The following is a 24,008-nucleotide window of genomic DNA, read 5'->3' as shown; positions in this document are numbered from 1 at the left end:
GTTTTCTTCTTTATTTATTGATCAGTAATAGTTCTTTTTGTTGTTGTAAAAATTATAATGATTTGTTCTCTTTTATTTAATTATTGTAATTTTATTTAAATATAATTTTTTAATAGTAATTACTATGACTTGAGTGTTGATTTAATTATTTATGTGTGATGAAATGTGAGATTCCATAAATATGGAAGCAGCCAGAAACATGTCTCAAAAGGTATTTATATATATATGTATTTAGTTTTACGTAGATCTGCGTAAAAGTCAACGGATTGTCATTATTATTATCATCAATATCATGATGATTACAGTATGTAATATTTGCAATGTTCTGTCACCAGGGACTTCCTCTCTCTCTTTCTCTTTCTCTCTTTGGTTCTCTCGCACAATACTTGGGGGCAGCATAGTCGGCTCTGTCGTTATAAAGTCATTTTGCTTAAAAGTCGTCTAATTTAGACGATTCCATGATGATAGTTCGTTTAGTTTAATGTAATGCAATGATGATGTTTACTTGTCTGCGTGTGTGTGTGTGTTTGTGTGTGTATGTTCGTGTGTGTTCGTTTCGTTTATTTAGGTTTTTTTCATTTGCTCTCGTACTCTCGCTCCTCTACGCATCTCTGGCACGCCCTTCTCGTAGCTGTCAATCCCTTCAACGATTCTCTAGTTGCAGTTGAGCTACAGTTGAATTTCACTAAGTAAAATCTCATCACGACTGCTTCGGATGCTGCACGGGCGGAGGCGGTGCCGGCTTGAAGCACTGCAGCAGAAACGCGGTATAAACAACGAATGCCAACGCCAGGGCTATCAGAGCGTACATGAATATGTTCAGCTCTGGCTGACGGAAGCGATTCTTGCGCAGCCATTCGAGCACCTCATCCTCCGAGAGCAAATCGCCTGTGAAAGAAGAAGGGGAATAGTTTTAAATTGAATATAATATATAATAGTTGTGAAATATTCAGAAATGATAATCGAAATGGTCTGACTATATTATTATAATTTTATTTAATAACTGTGCGAACAGCAGCTCCTCAGGTAATCGACCGAAAAAGGATGAGACTTACCTCTATATATGCTGGGAAAACGACGCCGGAAATAGACCATGGCTGGCAGTTTGGTAACACCCCATTTTTTGGCATAACGCGAATCGGCCATTTTGACAAAAGTAATGTCCAGATTATCCGTTTCGCTATCAATATTCTCCAGTTTCTCCAACGCGGCCACGCTATCCGGCTGATTGTGCTCATCTAAAGTTATTTATGCACAATAAATATCTAAAATTTCTATTAACTATTTAGCGCACTCACAAAAGAACACGGATAGGAATTCGTTTTCCTCAAGCAGTTTATCAAGCATTTTGCGATTAACCTCTTCAATTTCGTTTTTAATTTCGAATACATCCTGAGATGTCAGCCAGGTGATAACCTTATCATGCTGATGCAAATCACCATCATAGAGAACGGGCACTTGTTTGCTGAAGACAAAAGGAAAGAGAAGTTAATATTATATATTGTTTATATTAAAGCTGACTGAGTTCCTAACTCACCGGAAGTACACCAACGAGGGTATATTGACTATTTCGTATTTCTTGGCCGCCTCAACGCTTGCAATCTTAACAAAGTCAATGCCAAACATATCTGCCTCGCCATCAATTTCTTCCAGCTCCTCCAGAATTTCCTCACACTCAGCGCAATCATCATCATCTAAAAGAAAACTCTTAGTACACTGCTAGACATTCCGGATAATTCTCTTGACTTACAAAAGAACACAACTAGTAGAGTGGATTCAGCCATCAGACGATCCAACATGCGTTCATTAACCTCCTCAATTTCATCGGCCAATTCGCGATTATCATCGTCTATCAGCCACTCTAGGACAGATTGCTCATTCTGCAGATCGCCCTCAAAGAGCAAAGGATTGCCATTGCTGTAGTATATATATATGTTATTATTATATAACCAAGTTGAAGCTATCATTCATATTACGTACCGGAAGTACACTAAAGCGGGGAACGTTTTAATGGAATATCTCTTGGCCAACTGTGGATCCTGTATCTTAACCATGTGTATGCCAAAAACATCGCATTCATCATCAATCAGCTCGAGACCCTCCAATATCTGATCACAGATATTGCAATTGATTTTGTCTGGCAAACATAAATAAAATGTATTCAATATTAAAATAGTTGTAAAATAATTGTGATATATGAATGTGAAGCGCTCGCTGTGTAGTAGATAAGTTAGGTAAGTTATAGAGGCAACGCATAAAGAGAAAACGCCAAAAAGTAAAGGTATTCGCGCCCAAACTAAATTTTACAATTTGTAATTATATTGAAATGTGCTTTTAATCAAATTTTGCTTTTAATTTTGATTTATTAATTATGAATGAAGTAAAAATTATGTACCCTAAGTAGTTGGGTGGGACATTTAGTTTGGTCGATAATACATTTAGTTGTCTTAGTTTTGTATACTCATTCAGGGAGTGATAAACTGGTATATTTGTGGGTATACTTGTCTGGTAAGGGGCCTGGCAAATCGGGGAGTACTATATGTGGCTGTTGTCTAAAGTCTAAGAGACTTGACATTTGAAATATATACACGGGTTGCCTACCTAGTTTTAAAATATGTATGCTTTTGCCACCTGAAGGCGTGGCCATACTATAGTTGTGCATTTATTAATATCAGATAGAAGTGTAGCTTCTATCATCTAGCTTCTTCTATCGAAGACCTATAAATTATATTGGAATAACTATATCTTGTCGTAGCTCGAAGCTAAGCTCCAAAATGAGACTATTAACTACCACACAAAATAGAACTCCCTTTGGACCATGAATGAGTATTATGCAGTCGGTGCTGCCCGACTGCAACGTTCTTTCTTGTTAGTATAAGAGTTTGTAGAAGAGAGCAAAGAGATTGTTTTTAAATTTTTAGAATTTTTAGAATTGTTTATCTGGGTTAGCAGGAAACATGCGCGTGATTTTATTTTTAAAATTGAAAAAAATATTCGTTTTTAATTCGTTGGGCTTTGGCACGATTGGAATACGGAATACCTTGTTTTTGGATACGTTTTCTTTTGCGCGAAATGTAGTTTTGTACGAATTGGCTGGATGAGTATTTGGTTGTGGTCAGGTTGCTTTCATTAAGACTAGAGGGTGAGCAGAAACTTCGACAGTAAGCGGGAGGCTTGCCCTTGCGCTCAGCCGGCACTGCGGCGTTACGGATATTGAATTGGAATACACACACACAAGCACATATACATATATGTGTGAGTGGTATACATATATGGAATATTTGGATTGGTTGTGGTGGTGGTGTTTTGTGTTGTGGTGCATTTGGTGCAGTGGTGCAGTAGTGCATTTGGTGGTGGAGTGCCAGGGAATATAATGATATATAATTGATATTATATGATATTATGATAGGATTTGATTGAGTGTCTTTGTCTTTAGAGTTCATATACTTACAGAAATAAACAGCCAGATATTGCGTCTCTTCGACCATCGTCTCAAGCATTTGACGTGTTATCAGCTCAATGCGATCCTCGGTTTTCTGTGTGATAAGCCACTGTAGAACCTCCTCCTCCTCGCTGAGTTCACCTGCAGGTAGTTAAAGAGATATGTGGCTGGATTCCAAGTGAGGGTTTCCTGAGGTTTTCGCTTACCTTCAAATACATTGGGTATGCCGCCTTCGAAGTAAACTAGCGCCGGATACTCGTGCACGCCATAGCCGTCCGCCACAGAGAAATCGCGAGTTTTCACAAACGTAATGCCATGCTTGTCGCAATCGTCGTCAATGTTCTCCAGCTCCTCCAAGACTTTGGTGCACTGCTCACAGCCGTCGGCATCTAAGAGAGGTTTGTTCCGATTTTTTTTTGTACAGAGGAGGAATATGTATATTATAACAAATTGTGTGCACACTGAACAACAGAAGGTTTTCAAGGGTACATAAGGGGCGTGGCAAGGTAGATAATATACAAAGAACACACTACGAGCAAGCAAACTACACAGAAACTAAGCACGGGTTGAACAACTTTGTGTGTGTGTGTGTATGTGTGTGTTTGTGTGTGTAGAAGAAGGCACATAGAGTATATATATACATGTGTAAGAAGATAGCACAGCTAGACACATTTAGAGAGTGTGAGAGAGAAAGATAGAGAGAGACAGAAGAAGAAGAGAGTGTGTGTGTGTATTTGTGTGCTTGGAAGTGCGCTACAGCAAAGTTTTGTTGTTTTTGGGTAAGACATTCTCACAGGTGTATGTATATACATGTGTGTGTGTGTGTGTGTATAGGTGTACGTGTGCTGGGTGTTTGTTTGTGCTTTGGTTAAACATTCTTGGACTCATTCCATTTGATTAAATTGTTTGGTCACGTTTGGGTGCGCTACCATCTTCATGTTTGCCCGCTGCAGCTGCAGCATCCGTTGCTCCACCCTCACCACCAGCACCAGCACCACCAGCAGCAGCAGCAGCACCTGCCTCGGCAGCCGCAGCAGTTGCCTCAGGATCGCTGCCAAAGGCGGCGGCCGCACTAGCTGACCCGCCATCCTGTTGATGCTGTTCGCGCTCCTTTTTCAGACGCGCCTTGCGCGCTGCTTTCGAATTGCAAATATCGCATTTGGTCTTATTCCCTACAGTATGTGATTTGTTGTTGTTGTTGTTGTTTTTTTTTTGTGCAGTTTTTGTTTTTTGTTTAAATATTTTTTGATAGAAATATATAAATGTGGTAAAAAGTCTTGTTGGTTAGATACATTTCAGCGCTGATCAAATTTATATATATATATAGATAAATAAGAGCTTAAAAAATAAAGACCTAAAGAAGTGATTCACATATCGACTGCAAACTGTTTGCGCAAAAGAGTGAGCATAAAATATACCAAGTACTTGACTTAAGACAAATGTGACAAAGTGCGAGACGTTAACAACATTAAATGCGCTGCAAAGTATGCTATGAAAAAGAGATTATTCAACTTGTACTTGAGCATAGTTTCATGTCACCAAACCGATTGCAGCTGTCAAACGTTTGATAGACTTAACAAATTTTCTACTTTCTTTTTGGTTTCATATACGAGGTTTGTTCGAGAAGAAATGTGAATTCGGATTTTTGAGTGAATGGATGACAGAATAGTAAGTAGTAGTAGTAGTAGTAGTAGTAGTAGTAGTAGTAGTTAATCTGTGACTCTGCTTTTTAGGGCAAGATCAATTGAACAGCTTTTTAGCTTGAGATCGAAATGAACCCAAATATCAGTATTCGCTCTTTGAAATTTAAAGGAAATGGAAGGTAGTGAACCTCCAATTATCATATACCCCAAGAATATACAAAAATATTCACAAAAATCCCAAGAATTCACAATTTTCGAACACACCTCGTAATTGCCTGGATTTGTTAAATATATCAGACGTTTTGGTTGTATTGAACTTACAGAAATAGACGGCAATGGAGCCAGACTCTTCGATTAATTGAACAAGTCTTTCGCCTTCGAGATCTTCAATAACATCCCCACTTGGATCCTTTTGCGTAAGTAACCAAGATAGGATCTGTTCTTCTTCATAAAGATCACCTGCAAACAAGAATTTACAATTTCAATAAGAGATGACTTTGTCTATAAGTATTTATAATAATATTAACCGGCGTATATAACTGGCTCCTTGGAGGTGGGCTTAAAGAAGACAATGGCGGGCAGTGCGAAGACTCCATATTCCTTGGCCATTTGCTTATCGTCGATTTTGACAAAGTCAATGCCAGCCTTGTCGGCATCATCATCGATGTGCTCCACCTCGGCCAGGACGCGTGGACACTGCTTGCACTCGTCGCTGTCTGTGGTGGAGATAGAAAAGAGAAGTAATTCCCAAATAGGCCAAAACTCTATGGAGTTTGATGGGCTTACAGAATATGACGGCAACATAATCGGAATTTTTGCGTATTTTCTCAAACATTTTCCGATTGACCTGCTCGATGTGATCGGTCATTTCCATGTTCGCCGGACTTGTTAGCCAATCGAGGATCTCCTCTTCGTCATCGATGTCGCCATCGTAGTTGATGTATTTGCCCTTGCGGAAGTAGGTCAAGCCGGGCGGATTTCTATAGCCATATTTCTTGGCCATCAGCTTGTCGTGCATTTTGACTATATAAATGCCATATTCGGCAGCCTCGTCGTCGATCAGTTCAATGTGGCGCAGCACGCGCGGCGAGTCCGGATCATCCTCTTTATCTGCAAGATATATGGGAGAGGTATAAACGTTTAATAAATGAGAAAATATGCCTAAATAAAATTGAGAAAATCTTAAACAACTTTTCTATATTTCGCTTTTCTTTTTGTTTTGTTGGGCAGTTACAGTTTTTAGTGGGCGCGCAGAAAAAAAAAAAACTCATACTAAAGTACATATATATAGCTTGATATATATATATTTATTTATTGATATTTTTATTCAGTTTTGTTTATGCTTAGGTTTACCTTACGCATACTTACAGAAGACAACCGCTAAAAAGTCTTTGGTGGCTATATATTCAATTAGTTGATCGCGGTTTATAAGCTCAATGCTTTGATCGGCCTTCTGTTCCAATATCCAATTGAATACCTCTTCGTTACTCTCCAAATTACCTGCATGGCAAACGAATGGTTTATTAAATATTTTTAACAATATTTTAGCTTTGACATTCAATTTTTTTTTTTTTTATTATTTTTTTCTTGGTTACAGTTTCTCACATACCTGTTCGCTGCAGTTGGTCAATCAATCAAGAGTTCTTTTCATTGTTTTCTCTTTATAAACAAAATTAATAATTTTTGGCATTGTTTTTCTTGTTGCTTTTCCTCTCTCTATAACAATTGGGCATTGTGCCAATATTTGTGGCAACTGGAGGCAATAATTTTCATTTGGCTGACAATTTGACTAAAAATAATGCAAAATCTTAAACAAATGTTTACATATCTGTTTCAGATCTATATATAACTAATGAATAATTACCGCCATCGATATACGAAAACCAAACAAAACATGATCAAATCTATTTTGTTTTCTCTTTTTCTTTTGCATTTGTGCAAACGCTTAGAAAACTAAAAAAAAATGTTGATTTATATTTTTATTCATTTGCAATTTACAATTGTTTCAGTTTTTCGCTATTAAATTTTACAAAAGTTTGTGTGTGTTTATTTTTTACATATAAATAGTTTAAAAAGAGTTCATAAAAACTTTAACAAAATACACATTTTGCTTGAGTTTTGTTTTTCTCAATAATTTTTGTGTTCATCTTTACAACTGCTGTTCAACAACAAATATATAAATAGTTTTACAAAGCTTAAAAAATAAAATTAGTTAATTTGTTCATTTCGTTTCATTTTGTTTCTTTTCTTTTTGTTGCAAATATCGATAACAAATTGGCTAAAAGTGAGCCAGAGCAGAGCAGAGAAGACAGTGAAAGAGAAAGCGGTTTGCGAGGCCAGTGTTGCAAAATGTCGCAACGGATTTGACAGCCATTTTTCATGTATATGTATATATATATATATATTAAGTATACAAACTGTATGATGCATAGAAGCGAGTATATTCAATTAGAAAACAAAGTAGTTTAGTTCAGGCTATGTAAATATATGTATAATAATATATAGTAGTTGTATTTGCGCTTCTCTCTCATTGTAAAATTGTTTTAAAAATATTTAGCTTTTTTTTTTTTTTTATACGCTAGCTACATACATAAATGTAAATTGTATATATTGTAACAAAAAAATAATAAAAGTAGTAAGTAGTATCAAAAGTAGTTTATGCTCAGTTATTGACAATCTAGACTTTTTTTTTTTTGATTTTTTAATTAATGTTAATAGTTGTATTTTTGTTTAGTGTTAATAGTAAGTTACGCTGTTGCAGTAATTGCTTTGAAATTTGAACAAAGTTTGTTGTTTGGCGCAATTGAAATCGAAATCCATTGACAAAAAAATGCAACAAAATTGTTTATTTAGACAGGCAGCCTCAACAGAGAAAAAAAAACGAGTTAATTAGCGCAAAAGTGCAAAAGTACCAAAAAGAGTTTAAAATTTCTGTTTATTTGTGAGTTGCGTGGCCAACGTGATCAGAGAGCTGGCCAATTGGTATTTCCACTGCAGTTGACGCTGCAGCACGCGTGGAACAAAATGAGTGACAGTTCTTCACTAGAAAAATTCATTTAACATGTCGTATGTGTAATATTCGAGATATATATATATTAAAGTAACGCATTTGTGCATCCAACTCACTTTTCTTTCTGCATTGCTGTTCAGTGTTGGGCAGTGTAGCTAAAATGTTTTTTTGTTTTTAGTATATACACATAGATTTATGTTCTTTCTTTGTTACACAACCAGCTGAGTTAAGTTGTTGTTGTTGTTGTTGTTGTTGTCTTTTTGGATGCACTTACAAATTAGAATAATCATGACAATCACAAACAAAAATCACACATTACACTTGATAGTTCATATCGGGTTATATATATATAAAGTAACCTGTTGTTCAAGGTTTTTGCTTTTTATTTCTACAGCGTTCTTAGATCTTAGACTTATGCGTGCTTTGCTTTACTTTGCTTTTTTGAGTTTTTAGTTTCTGTTTTTGTGTTTGCTTTTACATTGCATTTCAAAAATTTCGTTTGTTACTTTAACTTTACATTCATACAAACAGTTTTTGTGCGTGTTCTTAAATTGTTTTTGTTTTATTTAATATTGTTGCCTTACTCCCACAGAGAGATATCCTGAAAAATGAGGTCATACAAATTTTTTAGTCGATTTTGGAAAAAATTAATGCCTGCAAGACACAAAAAAAAAGAGAAAAAAAAGAGAGAGAGAAATATACAAATCAAATTACAAGCAGTTATGTCTGTTTTGTGTTTTTTGGATGGATATATAAATGGGTTTCAAAACTAAACAATCCCTGTCTATTGATATATGTATGTATGTTTTTTGTGTCTATAAATTTGGAAAGTGGAGTTTTGGTTTCGTATTGTCACGCGACGTACCGGTTTTAACGTTCAGCTTATTGCCAGACTTCTTCGACGATTTCTTTGGTTTCTCCACCTCAACGGATTCATCATCCAGATCTTGCACTTTGTTCAGGGGCTTCTTGTTCGATTGGCCGGATCGTTTGTTGGCATACGACACTTTCACCAATGGCACATCATCATCATCATCGTCATCGTCATCATCGTTGTCGTCATCATCATCATCAACCTTGCGCTTTTGGGCCGGCTTCTGGGCATTGGCATTGGGCTTGGGTTTGCTTGGCGTTTGGCTCGATGGTTTTTGGTTGGTGGTTGTGCTAGCAAATTTGAAATTGCCACCTTGACGCTTGCTCGATTCACCATCGCTGTGTCCGATGCGCTGGGCGGTCATTTTAGGAACTTTCGTTGACTTCTCCAATTTGGTTGGACAGCATTGGAATGGTTTGTAATCGTTGGGCACATAACTGTTGCCGCGCTTAGCTGAATGGCCGTCGTGACCCAATCCAACATAGAAACATTCGTCATCTGTTGTGAGCAAACAAACAAAAACATTTTGTCAGATTGTTTAGTTCTTAATTTTGTTTTTTTTTTTTTTTGGTTTTTTTTTTAATTTAAAGAAATCACTAACAAGAAAAAAGTAAACAAAAGTGCATAAAGAGTAGGCGAGAAATTACGAAATAAAAGTCATAAAAGTTGCTTTTATTTTTTAAAAATCGTTTATAATTTTTTTTTTTTTTTTTATCATTCTTTCAACACCTTCGAAATTACCACAAAGAGCAGTTAGTACGATTTTCATTTTTCTTCAATCTTTGATTTCTTTCTAGAGTAAAAATTAAGCGTGCTTTATGAATGAACAAAATTAATTTTTGTTTAATTTTTGTTTTTGATCAAAAATCGTTTTTTTCAATATTAATTTTTGCTATTTAACTAATAACTGACAAAATGCTTTTGATGCTGACTGTACAGGTATTAAGTCCTAATTGAGTTTGTACATTTTACATTCTTTTTTTTTACATCTATATAATATATATTTAATTATATATATTATTATTATTTTTTCTTTCTTTAGCTTTTGGTTTTTCGTTTGTTTATAATTATTTAGCAGAGCGGGTTCGATTCGGTTATTATTCATATATTATAACAAATAAAAACGTTTGCTTAAGTATTAAGAGAACATAATAATTATATCAATAATCCAAATAATTAATTTATTAACAATTGCTTGATTTATTTTTTTTTTTATAATATAAAAAATATATATATGTTTTTTTTTTTTATATTTTGTCAAACATTGTGTCAGCTATGATTTTTGCATTATTTTTAATTTATTATTTACCAAATTTGTTTACTTTATTTGAAAGAGAGAGCGAGATAGAAAGAGAGAGAGAGGGGGGGAACTTCAAACGGTATTGTAGGTAAATCGAAGCATTGGATAGGTCTTTAATACATTCACGAGGGCAAACATAGACGTGGCTTTTAGACTGTGTGTGTGTGTGGATGTGTATTTGTATATCAGATTTCATATTTTTATATATTTCGTATTTTCATATGGGTGTAGATGAATTGCTTTACCACAAAAGCTAAGCGCAACACACATTTATATATGTATATGTATATATCGCTTTGTTACCTTTATGAAATGCATTTCTTGTAATCCTTTTACCCAAGTCTGTAGATAGACAATGAAAATACTGTAGTGTATATTATGGTCGGAATTGTATTTGGTTTGGCAGTTCAGGGAGAGGAGTTGACAACAAGAAAAACAACTTCAGTTAGTGCGGCAATGGCAACTCACATTCACGTATTACCTATTTCATCTATAACATGACCCGAGCATAGATCAGAAAGCCGATGTATCGTTCTGCCTTTAGCTCTGTGCTTATAGACTTGCTTGCTGATATCTTCTTCTTCGTCATTGTCATCGTCATCGTTATCGTTATCTTTATCGTCATCGTCATCGTCGTCGTTATCATTATCATTATCGTCTTCATCTTCGTCTTCATCGTCTTTATCTTTATCATTGTCTTCATCGTCCTCATCGTCATCGTCGTCATCGTTCTGTATGTCATCGTCATCGTCATTATCCTCGTCATCTTCATCATTGTCCTCATCATCTTCGTCTTCGTCCTCGTCGTCATTGTCTTTGTTGTTGTCATTATCATCCTCGTCATCTTCGTCATCTTCGTCATCATCATTGTCATCATCATCGTCATCTTCATTGTCCTTATCGTTATCATCATTATCATCATCGTCTTCGTCATCATTGTCTTCGTCTTCATCGTCATCATTTTCGTTTTTATCTTCATCCTCCTCTTCATCATCATCATCATTGTTGTCTTCATCATCATCATTGTCTTTATCAGTTTCATCGTCATCTTCGTCCTCATCATCATTATTGTCGTCATCATTGTCATCATCATCTTCATCATTGTCGTCGTCATCTTCATCGTCTTTGTCATTGTCGTTATCTTTCTCATCATCATCTTCATCTTCGTCGTTGTCTTCTTCATCATTATCTTCATCGTCATTATCTTCATCGTCATTGTCCTCATCGTCATTTTCCTCATCGTCATCATCTTCGTCGTCATTGTCATCATCTTCATCATCGTCATTGTCATTATTGTTGTCATCGTCGTCGTCATCGTCATCGTTATCTTCGTCGTTATCGTCATCGTCATCGTTATTGTCATCGTCATCGTCATCGCCATTATCATCGTCATCGCGTGAATGTTTTCGTAATCTTTGTTTTCGTATCGTTTGTTGCAGACGCTTTAGTCTTTCTCTTTTATCCACATCACTTTCTTTTGGATAGCTCATTTTAACAATTTTCTCATCACTTCCATCGTCATCGTTGCCTATTATATATCGTATATATATCGAAAGTATTCATTACGTTTTGTCATTTTACAAATGGCTATAAACGGGTAGAATGATATTTGGATATATCCGACTTGCTTGGATTTGATATGCAATCTCTATATATATAGAGATTTTTATTTTTTTGTAAGTTTGAAGTTTGGCCAAGATCTTGTGGGCTCAACTGATTTGGTATTGAATGTTTGGCTTATGAGCGTGAGTTAGAAAGCGGAGAAAACATTTGAAATATGAACGCTTACTCTTTTGATTGATTAACCACTGCAGCACACGATTTTCATTTTTGAGATTACCTATAGGATGGAAGACAATTCAATTTAGATTTGAGTTGGCAACCAACTAATATTCGAGGCCAGCTTACCATCATACATGATCGGAACGCCCGTCTCGTAGTAGACTAGGGCTGGGAATGCGAAAATGCCAATTTCATGGGCCAGCTTAACGTCATTCGATTTGACAAACTGAATGCCGTGCTTATCGGTATCGTCATCGATATTCTCCAATTCTTCCAAAATGCCAGGACACGTCTCACACTCATCATCGTCTGTGAAAGCAGATAGATTACGATTACATTAAAATTACAATAGGTTATATTGACTGAACGCACAGAAGAAAACGGCTAGATGTTCAACGTCATTGATCAAAACTTGCAGCGTTTTGCGATCAACCGATTCGATAACATCAGCAGTCGATTCATGCAAATCGATAACCCATTCCAGAATTTCCTCCTCCTTCATCAGATCACCTGTAAATCAAACCTCTCATTACATTTATATCCATCATTAATTAGTTTTGTTTTGTTCTTACCGGTGTAAATTGTTCTAAACTTATGTCTATAAAATGCAAGCGCCGGCAAACCGGGCAGATCGTATTCCTTCTCAATATCGTCATCGGATGTCTTTACAAAGTCGATGTCTTTTTCCTCGCATTCATCATCGATGTTCTCCAGTTCGTTGAGGATCTTTTGCGACTTCTTGTCGCCCTCGGCGTCTGTCAGATGTATAAAAGTTATATATTAATACATTTCTTAGTTTTTCAGTTAGGATTCAGCAAACTTACAGAAGAACACAACGACATGGTCGTTTTCAGCCAATATCTTATCCAACATCTTTACATTAACCTCCTCGATTTTGCCGGGAATTTCGAGGGTTTCGTCATCGGTGATCCAGGCCAGAACTTCGTCCTCGTCATCCAAATCGCCGGTGAAGTGCAATGGATCACGATTTCGGAAGAACACCAATCGTGGATAGGATTTGACATTATATTTCTTAGCGATGCCGGTATCCTCAGTGGTAACAAATATGATGCCAGCCTCATCGAGTTCATCGTCGATGCTCTCCAATGCGTTCAGTGTGTGATCGCAGGTCTCGCCCGGTTCGCAGGGACCCGTAAAGAATACGACAACATATTCATGCTCATTGATCAAGTTGACAAGAATCTCGTCGGTGACCTCCTCGATGGTAGCTGTCTTCTTCTGCACCAACAGCCATTCGAGGACCTCGTCCTCGTTCATCAGATCACCTTCGTACAGAGCCGGTATCTTGTTCTCAAAGTAAATCAATGCTGGCAAATGATCGAGACCATATTCCTTGGCCTCAGCGGCATTATCGATGCGCACAATGACAATGCCCTCCTTTTCGAGCTCATCGTCAATATTCTCCAGTTCGTTCAGAATGCGCATATCCTGCTTGTCATCCTTATCGTCTGCAAATTATATAAATATTTGATTTTATTGAACAATATAACTCTAGATATTATCTAAGCTTACAGAAAATGACCGCCAAATGTTCGGTGTTCTCGACCAGTTTGTCCTTCATCTCATCGGTAACCTCGGGAATTTCAGAATAACGCTTCTGATGCACCAGCCAGCCAAGCAGCTCATCCTCCTTCATCAGATCACCCTCATAGATGTGGGGAATGCCGCGCTCAAAGAGCACAATTGATGGTATCTCATCGATGCCCCATTCCTTGGCCTCCTTGTCGTCATCGATCTTAACGAATGCGATATCGTTCTGATCGCATTCATCATCAATGTTTTCCAATTCGGCCAGGATTTTCTGTGATTTCTTTTGATCTTTGTCATCTGTGAAGAATTGTGTTATCGATTATTTGGTTTATCGAATGACAGAGATTGAAAATAGGAAAGAAAAGCGCATCACAGGCCTTCTAAAGTGACTACTGGAAAGCTCTCAACTTGCAACTGGTTTCATACTATTATTTAGATATATCATAATATATATATATGACTCTAAGAGGTCCTCAAACTTCTCCATTTTTTTCATATTAATGTATTATGATTAGTTGAAGCGCTTTTGATGAAATGAATTAATTTTTATAAGCACATCGAGCAGCTTTTGATTAAACGCCAGACACTCAGACACACCCCAGTTTTACAAGGAATACAACATATAAATATATATATATATAGAGGACGATCTATGTTACATTATCTACAGCTGCATGGGATATATCCGGCATGGGGTTTTCTTTACTTTTGGGTGGGTTTCGGCTGGGTTTTGTGGCCCAGAAGTCACTTACAGAAGAGCACGGCTACGTGTGGCATTTTCTCAATGATCAAATCCAACATTTCATCGGTAATGTCTTCGATTTGATCGGAACTAGTTTGTTCTTCTAGCCATTTCAATAGTTTCTCCTCATCCTCCAGATTGCCTTCGTATATAGTTGGAATGCCTTTTTCAAAGTATATCAGTTTAGGAACTTTATTGATGCCATATTCGACGGCCTCCTCGGGATTGTCGATTTTCACGAAAGTAATGCCCAGCGCGTCGCATTCGTCGTCAATGTTCTCGAGCTCTTCAAGTACCTTTTGGGATTTCTTGTCGTTGTTGTCGTCTGGAAAACAACAACCAAACAACAACAGCAGATGTAACAACAGCAACAGCGCCTAAATCTTGATGTAGATATATTTACAGAACAGCACTGCAATGACGCGTCCTTCCTTAATCATTGTATCGAGCATTTCATCGGTGACATCCTCGATCTCATCATGTTCCAACTGACCCAACAACCATTTAAGTATCTGTTCCTCATCCATGAGATCGCCATCGTAAACGTTTGGAATTTCTTTTTCAAAGTATACAATTGCCGGAATCTACACAGATAGATCAAACACATTGGATGGGATCTGCAGTTAGATGAGTTTTGTTATTGTATTCCGTACCGAATCGATTCCGTAATCGGCTGCGGCCTTGGCATCATCGATTTTCACGAATTGTATGCCATGCTTGTCGCAGTCATCGTCGATTTGTTCTAGCTCTTCCAATACGGTCATCGAATCATCATTGCCGTGATCATCTACAGAAACGTAGATCGTTCTAATTATCGGGCGAGTACATACATATGTATATATATATGCCATGTATACATACAGAATAGCACAACCAAATTATCGATATTGTTAATGAGCGTCGACAAGGTCTTGGATGTAACATCCTCGATCACATCATCCTCATCGCCGGTCGATTTATTTTGCACCAACCACTCCAAGACGTCCTCCTCGCGCTGCAGTTCACCTGGACACAGTTTCGATAATTACAAAACAATCGATTTTCGAGTGGAACTCGTTTAGGGATCTGGTCATGCTATACCTTCATAAATAATTGGTGTCTGATGGCGATAGTAGACCAATACCGGCAGATTGCCCAAATTGTATTCATCGGCCAATGCCTCGTCGTGGATCTTGACAAAGCCGATGCCCAGCTGATCGGCCTCGTCGTCGATATTCTCCAATTCTTGCAACGCCTTGGCGCACTTGCGGCACTGCTGTTTATCTGATGAACGGATGGATGTGCAAAGATTAGACAAAATTTAACAGCAATATCAACGCCAGCACAGGTTGACATTAGACTTGGGCTTTGGTTTGGTTTGTGTTTGATTGTTTCTTTTTGTATAGTAGCACAACAAAGTGTTTAGTGTTCTGTTTAGGGGTAGGGTCACACTGTGGGGCAGATAGTGTGGGGGTGGGGCTATGCTTTTTATTTAATGGCACATATGTAACGTATTTATATCGTGTGCAGCGCTGTAAGGTTAAGGTTAATTGAGTACAAAATAGATTTAACGTTCAGGTGGGCATGCAACAATACAAGAATAGAATGGAAATAGTCTTGAGCTACGAGCAATTGGGATTCGTATTTGGATCATTTATCGTTTGCCAGCAAATGGTATTGAAAATCTCATTATTTTCCTATCCAAACGATTTGACTTCGTTTGTTTACAAAAAAAAAGCAAAAGAAATATGGGGGAAATGCACAAAGAAAGGAAAATAATTACAGAAATCTTTGTATACAACCTGTTGCAAAACGCAGCGGAAATGCATACTACAAAACATTTGAAGACGATTTCAAAGAGCTCACCACTTAGACCATAAATATAATTCTTTATGTATATATGTATAAAAATACAAATACCTATGCAAACTTATATATATGTCGAGTTGTTCTCTGCCTAACTGTATAAAAGCTCGCTCTTTCTACTTTGTCGTTTGCTTTGCTATATTTATTCATTTTGCTGTGGGTTCGCCTTTAGCAAGCTTTTGCCTTTGTCACTCGCTGCGTATACGTAATATTCTATATTACAATTTAAATGTATTTATTTGACAAGTGTCTTGAAAGCTTTTCGCTTGAATACAATTTAAAATTTTTAATAATGAATCAATTTTTATTTTGTATAATTTTACATTTTTTTTTAATACATTTAAATACTTTATTGATGTTAAAATTTTGAAAAATTTGTTTACCTATTATGTTGCTTTTTTTTATTTCTTTATTAATTTTTATTTTGTAGAAATTTGTATTATACATAAAACTGACTTACTTTAGTATTAAATTATTAAATTTATTAAAAATATTAAACTGTATTAATATTAATTAAATTATTTTTCTATTTTTTACTTATTCAATAATTTTTTTTTTTAAATTTTAATAGCTTTAAATTGCTATTAAAATGTTTTTATTTAATAAAATACCTCGAGAAAAATTACGAAAAATTCTTTTTTGAGACAATAAATATATTTGCCATGGAGCAGCTATTCTGACCGGGTGAGTGGGTGTCGCCAAGGTGGCAAGGCCACAGACAGATATATGTATATATAAAGATGCCCATAGTCTCACACACACATACACATACACCCACTCACTCACACACACACAATTTATTACTGTGCAGCGCCAGTGACTAAACATGTTTATGTTTATACTTTTGACAGGTTTCTCGCTGAAATCGCATTTAGTATGCAAAACTGCATTAATGAATTTGCCGCAGACTTGGGCAGAGACTAAAAATAGTGCAAGTCAGTCGGCTAGCGCACACACCACTAAATATATATATTATATATATATAAATAAGTACATATATATTTATTATGTAAAATTGCATTTGGCTGCAACTAAAGAGCTTGCCCATAATGACATCCATGCCGGCTCGTGTGTGCCAGCATCTTGATGTATTGCTGTATGCAAAAGCAATTAAAACGGCTGTCTGTCTGCAGCTCTATGAAAAAAAAGGAAACAACAACACAAACAAAACTAAATGTGATAGACATTGAGATACTCTGCAAAAGTCTTTGTGTTTTGTTGCTCGTCGATGGTTTTTCTTGAGACTAAAATTATTTTTAATGACTTTTTATATTTAAAAAAAAAAAAATAAATAAATAAGTGTTGCTAACTTTAATAAATATATTTTAATTATATTATATATATTTTATATATTTTAAATATATATATTTTATATTCATAGATTAGAATACAAAAATATATATATTTTTCCATTAATAAACAAAACAAAATTTCAGCCAAACTTGTTTACAGGGTATTCAGAAAAATAAAATAAAATCCCTACCACAAAAAAAAAACTAGAAATAGAAAAAAATGATTGTGCGTTTGTCGATGCGCTTAGAAATTTTCGACAAAAGGCTGAACAATGGATGCAGAACAGAGGAAGGTAGCAAAAATATGTTGTTCTTGTCTCACCTACATGCTGATCATCTCTATGCGAAGACCTTTGTGCGCTGTCTGCGCTTTATAAAAATACACGTACTATTGATCTATACATACATATACAGCATGCGAGTGCGTGTGCGTGTGTATACAGTTAGTTGTTTGAAAATTGAGCAAAAATAACAGCAGCAACAGCAGCAGCAACAGCAACAGCGAAAAATCATTTTGTTGGCCAACCAACTGCTTGAGTTTCTATTTATAAACCCAAAATTGTAGGTGGCTTCTGATGTGTTGAAAAAATACAAAAAAAAAGAGAAAGGAAAAGAAAAGAAATAAAAAAAAGAACCTGCTACAAAAACAAATAAATAAAGCTGATCTACACTTTGTTGTCGCGCCCTTGCCCCAACTCCCTCTGTTTCTATCAGCCTCTCGCTCGCCTTATTCGCCCTCTCACTTGCTCTTGCGAGCTAATAAGTTTATGTGCTCTTTACGAATTAGTTCATTTCCTTTGTCCATATTGACTGTGGCCAAAACTTATTGCCCACTACAGGGGCTATCATGTCTATATAAGTAGCTCTGATCTCTGATCTCTCGGCTACCCAAGAAACAATTATATCACAAATAGTGAGTTTTATTTATAATACCAACATCAATTATAAGTTAGTTTCTCTATTTGCTATATTGATTTATTCCTGCACTTGATGTGTCTCTTTTTTTTTGTTTTTTCTATAACAACTCGGTTAGGGCTGGTTGCGTCCGCCGGGCCAGAAACATGGTCTGGCGCTGAGCCCAGACGTGCATGTGTGTAAATGCTGTTGCTGTTGCGTTCACTTGTTGTTGGAATCTTATTTTTATACGTATACGTAATATTTGACGTTATTTTCTTTTTTGTAGTTTTTGTTTTTTGTTTTTTTATTTCTGTCTGCGTGCGGCGATAGCACAATTGAAATCAGCCAATTTGTTAGCCAGTTACATATGTCATTATCTATTATTTATAAGTATAAATGGCTGCCCATTAACTATCTATTTTTACAGTTTTATTTTAAGTAGTTACAGCTACATATAGACTAAATAAATTCGCGTGTTGAATATATTTCATATATTCAAATAAGTAAATAAAGGTCGTCTTTTAGCATTCTAAAAATAATTTTGTAAATTCTTTTTTTTTTTTTTGTACCATATACATATATTATATATACATAAAATTAAAAAAAAAATATGTATAAAAATATTTTTTGTAAATAAAATAAATAGTTTAGACTTAAACTCATATATTAAAATTTAAATATTTTGTTTTATGTATGAAATATCAGTCAAGAAATAACGTAAGCTAAGGCATTTAATAAACAAACATTTTTTTAAGAACTTAAACTGAATAAAATGTTTTCCTATTTACTAAAAAATAGCTTATAATAATAATAATAATATATATATTAAAATAAAATAATATATATTTGTAATAATAATTATAATAATAATAATAATTTAATTTAATTTAATTTAATATCAAATTAAAATTGCTAATATATTATCAACGTCCATAGCTCGCAAATAACTGCTGAAGGCTTATCTTATTCTGCATATATATTTCTTTCACTCACACTTTGAGAAATACTCAGAGAGCAACCGATCGAATCGATTCCTCTACAAGTTTGTTTGCGATCGGAGCCTTTTATTGGCTTTGTCACGAACGATTGGTGGAGTTCTATGAATGTATTGGTATGCATGCGAGGGTTATGCTTAAGGCGCTCAACTGATAATAGCCGAAGAGTCTTGAGTAAAGCGAAAGCGATTGAGAGGGTAAAGAATCACAGTTATTTGTGGAATATTTTTATTTCTAATATAAATATATCTGTTGAATTTATTTCATATAAAAAAGCAAAGATTTTATTATTTTCCTTTTAATATAAATATTTTTAATTTATTTTTTTTATATTTATATAAGTTCACTAAATACCCAACAAGCTTGCTCGTTTCGCTCAAAGGAAATTTAAAGTGATAACAATCAGATTAGGTGGAGACAGATATAAGTAAATATATATACATATATACACACATTTATACATATATACAGGGGGTATAGGGCGAAGAAGAAAAGGTGTTAAACATATTTACATAGATACAGGCGAGGTTTTTGTTGTGCATATGTTTTAGTTTACTTTTAATTTGTTTGGTTTTGTTTTTGGGAAAATATTTGGAAAATTACGATGAATTGTACAAGTTTTGTTTAATCAATGTTTTAATTGGGTTTCTGCATTTCGCATTTGGTTTTATTGGACTGAAGTGACTGGGGAAATTCACAAGTCAAAGGACAACCCATTAACATATGCACAAACTTACCCATTACCCGGGGTGGGCATGTTTCATGATCGGGACCTGTTGTCGTTTAAATAGATATAACGCATACAAATATATTGCAAATATACTATATATGCTTCGAGATATGTGTGTGAGGCGTTACATAAATAAATATATATATAAATTTGTTTATATAGTTGAGAGATAGATTTAGAGTTAAATTTGCCGCCGTACTTGGGTTAGTTACAAAATAGAACAGTTTAGTTAGTATTTAAGTATTTAGAATATCTGAATATATATAGATAATATTTTTTTATAACTAGGTAAGATTGTATTCAAGAGTTGTTGTACCTAAGTTGTATGAATTTTTTTTTTTTTTTTTAGTCACAAGAGAGCTTAACTTTCATTTGTAAATTGTAACTCAATAAAAACTTCTTTTAACGCTAAAAACTGCAACTGCTTTGAAGTAAACATAATCAGAATCATAGATATAGATAATAGAAATATATATAGATAATCGAACAAAGAATAGTTTGTAGATAGAGAGAGATAGATAGATAGATAGAGCAACTTGAACTTGTACTCACAGAAGAGAACGGCAACAAAATCTGTATCCTCGATGATCTTTTGCAATATCTTGGCATTGACCTCCTCGATGCGATCGGGCAGATCCATGGCCTCGAGTGATGTTAGAAAATCGAGCACGCCCTCCTCATCCATCAGGTCGCCATCGTAGATGATGGGCTCCTTCTCTCTAAATGGACACAGAACAGTACAGGGTATTTTTAGTCATGTTGAATGTTGTTGATGTCGCATTCACTCTTTGCTGTTTTACCTGAAGTAGGTGAGCGCTGGGAAGGTTTTGATGCCATATTGTTTGGCTAGTCGTTTGTCGTTAATTTTCACAAAGTCCACACCGAACGAGTCGGTGTCATCGTCGATCTTTTCGAGCTCCGCTAAAACCTTATCACAGGTAACACAGCTACGCGCATCTGCAAAGCAATTCAAAACAATTGTCTAAGTATATAGAAATTGCTATAATTTTCTTGTTGTTGTTGTTGTTGCTGTTGTTGTTGCTGCTTTTATAGAAATCTTTATGAAGATACCAACGGGAATTGACGGCTAGCAACTGTCGCGTGTGACGCCAAATGCTGCGGCGATTATTCATAGCGCTAAAAGGGATGCATCATCATCGGTAATGCCATTAGCCACGCCCCAGCGCCCCTCATGCATGCATACATATAGTCAGAGAGAGCAAGAACCGCAAATGGCATTCTGGGCAAGCTGGGCGACCTGGCTAGTGAATGAAATGACAGCAGCAGCAAACGAAACTGCATTGCTATATAGCACATGACAAATATACATATATGAATAAATATATATATAAATCGTATAGATGTTATATATGTCGCCTATATGGATTAGCTATTAATGTGTGCACAACTGCCAACAGCATTTGGCTAAATTAATTCATAAAAATTTATGCAGCAACTATTAGGGAAATGAACTACAACACACACACACACATATATATATATACAAAGAGCTGTCTGTATAGGGTGGTTGCACGCCTCTCTCTACATATATTATACGCTCTATCATATCATTACATTATACACAATTCACATTTCTATGAACCTTTTGCTTAGTCAAAAGTAAATTTTTGTTTTTAATAACCAAATTTTAGCAGCTAAAAGCAGTTTGCATTGGTTCTATATATATATATATATATATCCGCTATATATCTATAAAATACTTGAACTTCATTTGTTTAGCATATATCACTGTGTATGTGTGTGTGTGTGCGTGTTTGGCGTACGCTTTTTATGGCCATCAAATACATGAAACAGATGCTCAACTACATATTACGTATACGTAATATTTGATTGAATTCGATTTTATGATTTGATTGCAATTTGCATTTGCTGGGCTATATGTTATTTATCCATCAGTTTACATTGTTTTCGCAACATATTGCAATAACATTAATAGGCATTTAGCAGAAGCAAATAAACAACAATTTCATTGGCTAACTGCAATATTTTGATGGCCAATTGCAATGGAAATTTCGCGTGGGCTTAACAAACAATTCGCATTTCGCTTTGTTTCTTTGTCTAAACATTAAATATGTAGATATATCATTGACATTTTTCATATATAGATACATATATGTATATGTATAATTTTTTTTTCAGTGTCAACAAATTAATTTCTGGAAAAATTGAAATGAAATTTCAAGTTTATTTTGTTTGGGTATTTACTGGCGACATTGATAAATAATGCATATATATATTTATATATATATATTTAAATGTATGTCTATGTGTTCATAAATTATTTCCTTCAGGCGTAACAATATCCACAATCCGAAGGTGATTAACGTTTGGAAAACTTATTTAACATGTTTATGGTTCAGCTATTTATAAGCAGCTAAATTAGAGCGTTTTGTTTATGCAAAATTATAGCGCTCAATTTATATGATATAGATATGGATAAAGATATATATATATACGCATATATATACAATTTTATATGCTAAAAAATGCAGCAATAAAAATTTCTTTATTGCCTTTAGAAATGGAGAAAGTATGCGCCTGTAATTAGCTTATTTTGATTCTATTTAGCTATTTTTTTAACCTACACAAAATACTTTTTAGATAGAAACTAAATGGGCAATTATTTAAGCTCTGGGAGGGCCTCGGGCATTGGCTAACTTATTTACTGGCCAATTTTTTACTTAAATGCTACAGAATCCAAAGACACAGCGAGAAAGGGAGAGGAAGAGAGAGAGGGAGAGGAAGAGAGAGAGAGAGAGAGAGAGAGCGCAAGCAGACAGCACTAAAATAAAGCAGAGAGACGGCAATTTCTCATAGCCAAAAGCGTTTTGCTGCTCATAAACAGAACGCAAAGGAAACCACTAGAGGGAAAAATAGAAAAACTGAACAGAGACTAGCAACAAAAAAAAAAAAAGTAGAAAAAAAAAACTAAACCGAATGAAAATCTCAAGACATTTCGTACAACGAAATTTTTCACATATTTTCACTTGTATGCGAATTTTTAGAATTTTCACTAGAGAAAATTTATATAATATGGCTTCTGTTACTATTTCGAGTCGCGCACGGCCATCAGCGTGCGTTTGCCCGGATCACAAAATTCTCGCACATTACTAGACAACAACAATGGGTGTGTGTGTGTGGGTGTGTGTGTGGGTGTGTACTTACACCAGAAGACGGCAACATAATCCTTGTCAGCCAATAGCTTTTCCAACTGCTTGGCATTGACCTCCTCAATAACGGCTTCGGGTTCGAGGGGTGGCGCCGCCGCCGCCGCTGCAGCTGCCGCTGGCTGTGATCCTTTCTTATTAGCGCAATTCACATATCCGGGAAAACTCAGTGCCAGTAGCGTACACACGAGCAATGTTAGAGTTTTTATTCGCGTGAAAGTCATCTTACGATTGCCTTCAGTACGACAGTCAATACAAATTGGCCGTTGCGATTTCAATGAACAAATTTTTTTATTATAATTCAAACTCTTAGCTCAAACATGCGGGCGTGTGTACATTTATTTATTTTATATATGTATTATTATTATCAGAACTTTTGATTTAATAATTCAAAGTTAGCAAAAAATCGTCGTTTTGTCGTTTTTTTATTTTTATTTTAAATTAAGGCACTATTTTTAGTTGAAAAATCTTATTTCATTTGCGTACACAAATACATGGGCGAAAATATATATAGGTTATATATGAGAAAATTAGATTATATATATAAAAATATATATATATACATAGAGATATGCATATATATATATGTATGTGAATTTTCTATTAATTGAATGTTTTCCGCGGACTGTACTCTTTTCAGTTTATCAATTTTGTTCCACTCCGTGCAGAGGTCCGCTCGCAACTGAAAGTCTTTTGGTGAACATTCTATGGCATTCA

The 24,008-nt window shown here is 35.3% G+C and overlaps 1 protein-coding gene across 14 annotated transcripts; it reads right to left on the bottom strand.

The window, feature by feature from the left end:
- Positions 1–43: 43 nt before the first annotated feature.
- On the bottom strand, positions 44–23,992 carry hlk (hulk). 14 transcript variants are annotated; one of them, XM_089262658.1, is made up of 29 exons: positions 23,923–23,990; positions 23,290–23,759; positions 20,904–21,060; positions 20,656–20,822; positions 20,111–20,146; positions 15,425–15,607; positions 15,206–15,349; positions 14,998–15,131; positions 14,748–14,928; positions 14,355–14,669; positions 13,585–13,899; positions 12,876–13,520; positions 12,624–12,806; positions 12,424–12,561; positions 12,178–12,360; positions 6,454–6,585; positions 5,872–6,195; positions 5,613–5,801; positions 5,407–5,544; positions 4,372–4,614; positions 3,649–3,831; positions 3,452–3,583; positions 3,041–3,196; positions 1,981–2,137; positions 1,751–1,917; positions 1,538–1,694; positions 1,299–1,465; positions 1,056–1,238; positions 44–888 (listed from the first exon to the last, which is right to left on the bottom strand). In XM_089262658.1, exons 2-29 carry the CDS (start codon positions 23,513–23,515, stop codon positions 701–703), a joined length of 5,523 nt encoding a protein of 1,840 aa, XP_089118784.1. In that variant the 5' UTR covers positions 23,516–23,759; positions 23,923–23,990; the 3' UTR covers positions 44–700. The 14 variants fall into 14 exon arrangements, with proteins under 14 accessions (XP_089118784.1, XP_089118785.1, XP_030238307.1 ...); XM_089262659.1 differs by having other exon boundaries at positions 23,290–23,740; positions 23,923–23,979; XM_030382447.2 differs by having other exon boundaries at positions 23,290–23,992.
- Between the last annotated feature and the right edge of the window lie 16 nt (positions 23,993–24,008).

Source organism: Drosophila navojoa, chromosome 5 (genome assembly GCF_054131105.1).
Source record: "Drosophila navojoa isolate 15081-1374.11 chromosome 5, UAZ_NAV_1.0, whole genome shotgun sequence".
NCBI classification, from domain to species: Eukaryota; Metazoa; Arthropoda; class Insecta; order Diptera; family Drosophilidae; genus Drosophila; species Drosophila navojoa.
Note: the sequence above shows the minus strand (reverse complement) of the source record. Positions and strands in the feature narration are given on the sequence as shown.

Excerpts from the sequence above, each read along its gene's own strand:
- hlk (XM_030382447.2), bottom strand. The coding sequence starts at position 23,515 with ATGACTTTCACGCGAATAAAAACTCTAACATTGCTCGTGTGTACGCTA. Across the intron at positions 3,832-4,371 it reads AGCGGGCAAACATGAAGATG|ATGCCGACGGCTGTGAGCAG; the intron begins GTAGCGCACCCA and ends AACCTCTCTTAG. Across the intron at positions 1,695-1,750 it reads TCTACTAGTTGTGTTCTTTT|ATGATGATGATTGCGCTGAG; the intron begins GTAAGTCAAGAG and ends GTTTTCTTTTAG.